General features: G+C 41.3%; 1 protein-coding gene across 1 annotated transcript in view; it reads right to left on the reverse strand.

Annotated features, from left to right (window-relative positions):
• Nucleotides 1-699: 699 nt before the first annotated feature.
• The window catches only part of faxca (failed axon connections homolog, metaxin like GST domain containing a), a 10,143-nt gene continuing 908 nt past the window's right edge, over nt 700-9,934 (reverse strand). Inside the window, exons 2-6 of the mRNA XM_008398040.2 lie at nt 6,669-6,804; nt 6,288-6,484; nt 5,817-6,034; nt 5,355-5,471; nt 700-4,392 (exon numbers count right to left, since the gene is read on the reverse strand). Of these exons, the coding sequence (XP_008396262.1) occupies nt 4,061-4,392; nt 5,355-5,471; nt 5,817-6,034; nt 6,288-6,484; nt 6,669-6,804 (1,000 nt within the window). The 3' untranslated portion in view covers nt 700-4,060. The remainder of the gene's footprint in view (nt 4,393-5,354; nt 5,472-5,816; nt 6,035-6,287; nt 6,485-6,668; nt 6,805-9,934) is intronic.

Here is a 9,934-nt window from a genome sequence, read left to right on the forward strand (position 1 = left end):
CAAGATTAACGGACAGAAGCATAAGGTGCCATGAACAAGTGTTTGCCCTCTGACAGGTTTATTCAGATCATCCAAAAAAGTTTATATTAGAAAATAACAACCTGAGTAAATGTGAAGTTTAATTTATAGAGGCTATATGTGTCCACAACAATCTGGCACAATGTGAAAAATAATCAACCCCTACACCTGATAACTGCTGGTGTCAGATGTTATAAAGCATCTGTGAAAACTGGAAATACGTTTTTTTTTACATCGCAGTAGAGGAATATTGGCCCACTGCAAGATCACTTGAGTATCAGCTCAATGTCACACCACAGCATTTTAATAAGATCAAAGTTTAGCCTTTAACTTTAACTAGGCCACTCCAAAATCTTGTATTTTTGCTTGTTTGTTTTAGTCATTCAGAGGGTGGAGTTGCTGGTTTGCTTTGGATCATTATCCTGCTCCATAACCAAAACACATAGGAGATAATTCACAAATGTGATGTGAAACATTTTCAAAACAAAGAAAAAAAAAAACAGAAATTCCTTTTAGGGGTAAATAATGTTTTCAGAGCTGGACCAGAGAGAAACACCTCAAAACCTTGGCTGCTGTGATGCACATATTCCTTCTTTTTTTTTTTTCTTTTAAGGCAGGTGACGCTTCTCTGGAATATTGATCAATACCAAGTCAGTAAATAACAAGGACACACCAAAGGGGGAAAAAGAAAAAAAAAATCACAGCTATTTTTAATGAAATATTGAAATGAATCAATTTTCATACAGCCGTTTATCTCTAGTTGTGGTACATTCAGAAAATCTTACACTGCATTTTCTCGTAGGCCATGTTGGCGTTTTAATTAGATTTTTTTTTAATTTAAACTCTCTCTTATTTACAGTCAGATGATATTTCACAAGTCCGTTGCACAAACACGGATAGACGATGTGAGGCAGCACCTAGAGTCTACAAACTGGGGGAAAGCGACCAAACAGGAGAGTTAAGCCGGTGTTTCTGCAGTTTGGTCGGAAACCTCCCGTCGTCCCGAAAGGAAGGAGGGGAAAGTTTGAACTTCATGCAGGACTTACAGAGAATCACCTGAAAACTGGGTTGAACATGCAGTCATGGCAAAAAGTGGGAAGCACAAAAATGTTTGCCCAGTTTTTTTGTTTGTTTTTTATGTCTGCAGGTCAAAGGAGAATGTACATTATTGCACAGATACACAGCTCAACGCATTATTCTGAGAGCAACATGTAAACGTAAGAAACACTGTCAAAACATGAGAACATGAAAACAAGAACAAAACAAGTACATTAAATAAACCAGCATCGGTAAAATAATCTATAATATAGTCAACATATATAAAAAGAACTAATATAAAAAAAATATTGAAAGCATATATTGGCACTGTTGTAAACAATAGAGCAAACCTGAACTTTGTAGAGCCAAAAGGCAAAATCATGCAGGAGAGAAATATTAAGATAAAACATTAAAAAAAAAAAGTTAGCATTTTTCACTACTTAATTACATCACTAAGATTCTACTTCAAGGTCTCTCCCATACTGTAACTCATGAAGGCATTTCTGTCTTCTTTGAGTTTAGTCCAGCAATTCTGTATTTTCTTGCAAAACGCAGCAAGACCCTCTTCACGTTTAGTCATGTTAAGTCTACAGACAGACCTCAGTGCATGCTGTTGGGATTTAAGTGACAGAACAACAGAAAGTAGTGCATATTTTCCAAAACTTTAACAACTCAACATCCGCAACGTGTGGTGTGGATTCCCCATGAATAAAACCCAGTGCATCTGACATCAGAAGTCTTTGTGTGTCATTTAACCAAATCCAGCTGTTCTACAAAGGCCTCAGAGGTTTTTTGTCAGAGAGCATTAGTGAACAAACGGCACGATGAAAGACCAAGGAACACAGCTGGCAAGTCATGGAGGAAGTCGTGGAAACGTCTAAAGCGGGGTTAGGTCAGAAAAGGATATCCCGAGTATCAGCATCTCACAGAATGAAAACATCACAACGCAATTTCAAATCCACCAGGACTAGTAACCAAGAGAGGTAACTCTGGAGGAGGTTCAGATTTTCAAAGCTCAGGTGGGAGAATCTGTAGATACAATTAGCCATGCAGTAAGAGCTTGAGCTACTTCGCAAAGACGAATGGTCAGAAATCTCCAAATCTTTAGATGGAGAAAGACTTGCAGCTTTGATTGCAGCAAAAAAAGCTGTTTCTGCAAAGTTTTTTTTTTCTTTTTTCTTTTGATTCAGGGACGATGAATAAAGCTCACATCTGCTGAACCTGAAGCAACGTATCGCCATTCAAAGGCAACAAAGACAAAGTGAACCCACGTGTAATAATGGAAAGAAATCTAAATACTTTTCCATCTGACGCAGCTTTTCAGACGCCCCTGCTGGTGCAGTTTGAGCATTTGTTGAGTGACAAACACACATAAACCCTACACCTTCATGCTGCAGATCCAAAACAACACCACAAACCAGCCGGGGCTTCATCTCTCTGTAGCTAAAAAAAAAAAAGAAAAATCAACACAACGTCATAGAGGCATAGTTTTGTGGGCACGAACCAGCCATGCGCTTTAATTCGACACGTGAAAATTTAGTCTTTTTTTTTTTTTAAGATTGTTTAATACGCTCTTAATGCCTGAATGCATCTGAGATGTTTCTTTTAGCCAAAGCTGTGGCCAAAGTAAAAACACAATGTGTAAAAGTATAAAACCATTCATCATTTTGCTAATGATTTGTCAACAACAAAGAGGCAGACTTGTTTTTTGTCATCTTTCGACGTAGTCTCTGTCATTATTTCTTCAAACGACGAAGAAATAATGAAAGACTTTCAGAATTTGTTTTAGATTTATGCAGCTGTTTTCTGATTTTCAAAGTTTTGGGTGAGGAAATTGGAACAAACTATGTTTTTTTTTATTGTGTTTTTAAGATTTTCTTTGGCACTAGAGGCCTTTATTGACAGTCACCCAGGCAACAAGTGGGCAGAGTGAGAATGGCAAAGACATGCAGCAAAAGTCCTAAAATAAGTTGAATAAATTTTAAGCCTGTGTGTAAATCCTGAACATGGTTTGTTTTATGCCTTAATGAAGCACAACACAAAGCTAAGGGGCTTAGCAAACTTTGAAAGGAGAGTAATTTGTCAGGCATTGATCGAAACCACTTTGAAAAATAATAAGTCGGTCTGGCTCTTTGGAAACAAGATGTACAGAAACGACAGACGACATCTGCACAGATTTTAAATTCCTATTTGGGATACATTCTACACTTCTAGATGTGACTGCAGGTGTTACTTCGATCCATGTAGCGAAAGCAGATGAGACGCAGGACAGACGTTTTCAGGGGGTCTTCTTGCTGACCGAGGACCACCGTAAACCGGAGTTTAAAGGAGAAACACTAACAATATTTACATTGTACAACAACGGAAATAAGTTTCGGATTTCAGATTATCTACACACTTCATATGCATAATATAATTCCGTATTCTATCCATTGATTTACTTTGATTCCTAGGAATATTTACACTGAACGGCTTGGATTCAGTCTGGCGTGTAGCTGCAGGCGTTGACGTGACGTCACCGAGAGGCGTTCGGGGACCAGTCGGTGGAAAACACGCACACGGCTGAATGGCGGCGCACGTTGCTACGAGGAAACGCCGTGGGCGCGCGCGCGCGCGCACGCACATGTAGCTGCCATGATCACCGAGATGCCGAGTGTGTAAAAGGTGTTACTGCCTGCCGACGACGTGGAGAACCTGGAGGAGCTTCTCAGCAGCAGCCGCGTCATTTACTCCTTTCAACTTTGCAACCTGTTGCTTTTTTTTGCTGTTGCTGTTGTTGTTGTTGTTGTTGTTGGCTGCTTTCTTCCTCCACTGGAGATTTGCAGGGAAACCTCTTTCTTCTCCGCACCAACACACGGAATCTTGTTCAAAGAGGTAGGTGAACCCTACCTCTTTGGGGGGGAGGGTTCCCCCCAAAGAGGTAGGGGGGAACCCTCCTACCTCTCCCCCCTCCCCACCCTCCCCCCTGTGGGTGTGCGTGCCTACGAGTGCGTGCCGTCTCTCATCAACACTTGAGCTGATCTATTTCAGAGCACTCGGTGTCCATGTCGGAGTCGTAGAGGGAGTGGCCCGTGGGGTCGCTGACGGGCGACGGGGGCTCCTGAGGGGTGGGAGTGTGCGAGAGGTGGGAGAGATGGGAAAGCGGAGAGGTGTGCGAGTAAATCGTCTCCTGGGAAGTGTCTGTGCGAGAGTAGAGGCCCAGGTCCGGGAGCTTGGAGGGCGTGTCGCTGAGCTCGGCGGCGAGGTCGTAGCGGAAGTCCTCCAGGTCCACGAACCACTCGGGCCAGAAGCGCCGGCGGATGCGCTCGCAGTACATGGCCAGGTTGATGAGCTCGCCTGCGAGAGGGACAAAGAGCTCAGTGAGACGAGGACAATCAATCATTGATTTGTAGCTTTTCCTCCAGAGCAGCTCGAAGGAAAGCCGCATTTCGTTTCCAGGCTTTAAAGAGCGTAATGCGGAGAAATTATGCCAAAACGATTTTGTATCTTTTAAGGCAGGGCATATTGAAACAAATCTATCACACAGCTACCGCAATGTTTCGCTCTGCTCGAGGCTGATTTGATCAGACTGCAACAGATTCTACTATCAGGTTTTAAGAGGTTTTAGAAAGGTCCGGATGCTCTCTTCTGAAGAAAAACACTACAGTTTCGCAGCCTTGGCGCTCAGTCTATATGAGTGGAGAATTTAAGAGGCTGCTGTGACGTGTAGAAGACGATCAGCAGTTTGCCAATAAGTACTTGCTGCACCTCCGGCTTTGCTGTCACCGGTTTCTGTCTTGTCTTTTCATTTAGGAGGAAATTACTCCAGCGACTAGATTATTTCACCACTTCTGTTTACATTTTTTGCCCTGCATTACATCGGATTTTGTTGTTGGCACAGTTGCAGCAGCTGGTAACTCTGATACGATGTTTGTTGAGGACACGCTGTTTGCCCTCTCGATGGCGCCGTTAGAGGATAAGAAGAAGAACAAACACACTGAAAACATCTTTCTTCTATGGGCCATCAAACCACTGAACAATAACGCAAATGCACAAGCAACTTCTTACTGAAGCACTTTATGCCACTTTACTACCACTTATTGTGCTCTTTGAGGAGCATTTATTTATTACCACTGCTGCTTACACAGTTTTAAGATCTGAAATGTGCCGCTTCTCTTTTTAATGTTGACTGCATTTCTAATTTTGCTGTGCAACTGTGTGTTGTTAAGTCACATTTATTCATTAGTTTACACAAGAGAAGATTCGGTTTTTTTTTGTATTTAGTCAGAAACATCCATTTCTTCTTCTTGCAGCCTCACCTTTGATGAGCCGCTCCGGTCGGGATCCTGGTAGAGTCCACATGGCCGGAGCCAGGTGGCCAAACACCGTAGCGTCTACTGCTGAAAGCTTGGAGCCCATGATGTACTTCTTATCACCTGAGTGGGGCAAACAGAAGGAAATATGTCGCCACCAAAATAACAATAAAATGCAGAGAGGATTTAGCTCATTGCCATTTGGGTTCATATACGGAGCAGCGGCTGTGGTGATGCTCAGCAGATGTTACATCAGACAGGGACTCTGGATCCCATCCAAACAAACACACTGATTAAACAACAGACCATAAACATAAAAAACAAGAAAGAAAATACCACCAGAGGTCAGTGTTGAGCTGTTTGAGTTACCTGCTCAATTACTTTGCTGCACAACGAACTTGGAACGCTTTTAAAATAAGTCAGACCTGAAAAGTAACAATAGAAACCATCTGGTAATCAAAATGTTACCTAGCAAAGTGGCCAAGGTTCGCATGTCCTTCTCCATGAGGCTGTAGACCTCTTCCTTAGAGAACCGTCCAATCCCGTGGCCGTACATTTCCCTCTTAACGATCCCGCCCGTCAGGTGACTCAGGATCCACTTGAGCAGGTCGCTCAATGGTCCGCTCACCGACAGCATCTTCTGAGTCTCCTCCAGGTTGTCCACCCACTGGCAGTAAGCCATAGTCCTGGGACACAAACAAGCGCCTTTGTTCAGCAACGAGAAAACATTTAAGGTCATTCTGTCTTTGGGCCAAAGACTAACAGACCACAACTTCTAGTTCTTTGGACATTTTGCCGCTTTATGGCCAGAAACGTCGCCGCATTTCATTAAGACTATTATGTGCCAAGCAAGCGTCGTAAAACGCATCCCTCGGAGTAGCGAGGCGGCAAAATCCGATCACGTCTAATGGAATGACTACTATTGAGATCCATTCTCACCAGTAAAAGTGTTCTTCCACCATTTTGGTGATTGCGCGAGACAAGGCCCTCTCCTGCGGCGTCAGGCTCTTGTTCAGGCTCACGCCCAGCCTCTCCTCCAGAAACTCGATGATGAACTCGGTGCCGTAGACCTGCTCCTGGTTGTACTCGATCCACGGCATCTTTCCCTGCGGCGACAGCCTCCCGTCAAAGTAGTTCTGGAGGAGATCCGACGCGATTCGGGGAGATTAGAAAGTTGACAGAGCAGACAAGGGGGGAGGGCAGACGGTAACAGTCAAAGCAGAAATAGTTAGGCCTCTAGTTCAAGAAGGAGAGCTGGGATTTTTTTTTTTTTTTTTTACCTTGTTCCTATTTTATGGTTGTTATTTTTACTGATCGTACCTGGTAGGGCAGGTCGGCCATACGGAGGTAGGTCTCCAGTTTAAGGCAGAAGGGGGAGAGGGAAGGGGCCCCAGATTTGGGCCGGGAGAACTGGTGGAGGATGATGGCATCTTTAGAGTCCAGCTCCTCTTCTTTTCTATGTGGAGCAGAAAGGGACAGAGCTGAATGTCGCAATGTGAGCTGAGGGGATAAACTGCATCCTCTCAATATGAAACGGCAAACTCTGAAGTTTAGTCCCAGGATTTGTAAGGCTGGACTTTAAACGAGTAAAGTAGTAGTAGGAAATGTCCAGTTAGTTTGCAAAGGTGTTTAACCACCATGAGAAAAAAGGTGTGCATTGGCACCAAAATATCTAAAGAGCCAAAAGTCAGGTTTTCTGTTACGTGTCAGTAGAAAACAGGGCTATCTGTTTACAAACTAAATAAAATAAGTCCAGCATCGTTGGAAATAATTAAATCTCTAAAGGCAAAAAAAAGTTAAAAAAAAAAAAACACACTGAAAATGACAAAAATGCCTACTTTATTTACAAAATAAAAAAGTATAATTTCTTCTTATTTCACAACACTTATATATTTTAGAACTAGGAATGGCTCAATTACTGTATTGTTTATCAGGTATTTAAACATTTTTTTTTACTAAGTATCATGATTTATTCTGATAAAAATAAATTGCTGATAGTTGCACACCAAAGTCAAATCAATTGACTTTTAGAGATGTTCTAATAAAAAGGAATATGGCATTGATTTCTTTTTTGGGGGGGGGTTTCCAGTGTCATTTTTATGAGTGCAATAATAAATATAAATGTATTTGAAACTAATTAAATGCAATTACAGCGAGTGATTCAGCGGTACAATCTCACTGCTTCTATTGAAGTAGCTTATTTGATAATGGAGTCATATTTGTGTTTTTGGGGGGGCTGTAATAAATGCTGACACACAGTCAAATACAAACAGTCCATTTCCATATTCAGCAATGTTTTAATACTTTAGTTTAATACAACCTCTGTGCCAGGGGTTGATACTGGCACAGAATCAACCCCCAGTTATTAAGGAGCCTTAAAGTTTCAGCTCTGCTGCATTTAGTCTGGAAGTGGCAGGAAATATAATTGTTACAATTGATTTGATTTCTGCTCTCTCTGCAACTGAGAGATCTCAGTTGTCGAATTCTGCTATAGATTGTTGGTTTGATTAGGTCCATACTTTGACTGGTCCTTTTTAAACACATGAATACACCTTGATCTGAACCATTTAGTTGCTGTATGTTTAGTCTCATTCTGTCCTGCAGGCAGGGGGAAAAGTTTGCTCCAGTCTCAAGTTTCTTTGCGGTCTCTAACAGCTTTTCTTCTAGGATCTCTCTCTAATTGTCTCCATCCATCTTCCTTCAAACCCTGACCAGGATTCCCTGGTAAGCCTCCCCACGGCATAATGATACCGTCACCGTGTTACATCACAGGGATGGGCTTTCCTATACGCTTTCCTTTCACTTCCTGGTTTACAAATAAAATAAATAAAAACCCTGAAGTTTGTAATTATATGAAAATAATAAACTGTTGTTTGTATATGGACAAGACATAATTTTCACTTTTTTTAAACTTATTTTAATTTGCATTTCCCGACAGGCTTATATATTAAGATCAAATAATAATCCATTGAAAATGTTGAAATATGCAACAAACACAAGAGTAATTATGATACAATCCAATCCTGCCCACAACTGTAGCCATCTATGGACGCTCTTTGAAGATAATTAGATAATGAGCGCTATTACTACATCTATTTGGTGTTAATAAACAGTTACTAAGCTGAATTGAATTGAATACACTGTGCTAAGATTTAATTTTAGGAGACGGTAAGGCTAGAAAAATCAGTCAATCTCTAATGAAGACAAAAGATTAAGACTAAATAATTTTTCTTTAGTTTCTGCATCAACTGAACACTGTCTAGATAAAACATCTTGGACCTCTAAAATGGACAGTAAATTGGCACATTATGCCTCAGTTAGATCTCTTTAAATCCAAAGACGGGACATCCAACGTCTTTATCAGTTCACTCTAAAAACTGTCCATCACAGAAAATAGAGCCAGAAAGTTCACCAATAAGTCAGCATGACCCTCTGGGGAAAAGACGTTGCATGTAAGGTTAGGCATGTGACGTCACTGTTGCACAAAGCCAAAAAAAAAAAAAAGCGTGAGTCACGAGGGAGGATGGAGCTCATCGTGGTGCAGCTGAATAAACAAACAGCTGAGTGGCTGTCAGCCTATGTCCACTGAGTCAGAATAACAAGACATTTCCCCTGTCAGAGATAATCTGTGGATCATCCTGTTGATATGAAGCCACTTATTGGACAGAAACACGCCTACAAATGGTCACGCTGCGGGGAGCTGTCCACTAAGTCCAGGTGCTGAAGGGTTTTAAGACACCAAGTAGCATGTGAGGAGCTGTCTGTTTCAGTGTGGTGCTGAAAGGTTCTCCCACCCAAACAAACCTGACTTTTTTTCCTTCCTTTTTTTTTTTTTTTTTCAAACAAAATCAAAGACAGAAGCTTTTGTTATCGGATACAAACATCTGTGAGATGGTAATGTGACACAGAGCACACCAAGAGGCGGAGAGCTGCAGTGTTTACTGTCAGAGCCGAACTAACAGCTTGATCTCATGCTCCTAACCAACCCCCCACCAGACAGTCTTGGGTTATGAATATGTAATCAATCTTTGAATCTAAATCGTAAAATTCTTGATTCTCCCATGACTTTAAGATAAACAGTAAATATTTTGTACGGTCAGCCAATGGAGAAGAGTTTACTTGTAAAATGGAGTGAAAAACGACACCCAGTTTTTTTTATTTTACAACCTAAAATCTGAAAAAAATAAAAATAAAAAATGTGGCTGGCATATAAGCTTTCATCCCCCTTAAGTCAATAATACTTTGTTGCAAAACCTTCCACCGCAAAAAATAGACTAAACAATAACTTGTTTTTATGTGAACCGTTCCACCACAGCCCTCGCTGTATTCTTGCACATTTTTCTTTTACGTGCAATTCTTGTAGTTGTTGCTTTAAACGGGATGTTTTTTGGGGTTTTTTTGCCAGTTTTCTACAACCGTGATTTCGAATGTTGTGTAAAAGTGGGAGGGAAGCTGAAATTAATTTCACTTTATTATATCACAAGCGAGGCACTTTGTCATTGAAATACGGACAAATCATACTGCTGCTCTGCTTCGTGTGAATTGATGCCGTAGTGGAGTGTATGCATTGGTGGAAACCTAATGTG

Source organism: Poecilia reticulata, linkage group LG21 (genome assembly GCF_000633615.1).
Source record: "Poecilia reticulata strain Guanapo linkage group LG21, Guppy_female_1.0+MT, whole genome shotgun sequence".
NCBI classification, from domain to species: Eukaryota; Metazoa; Chordata; class Actinopteri; order Cyprinodontiformes; family Poeciliidae; genus Poecilia; species Poecilia reticulata.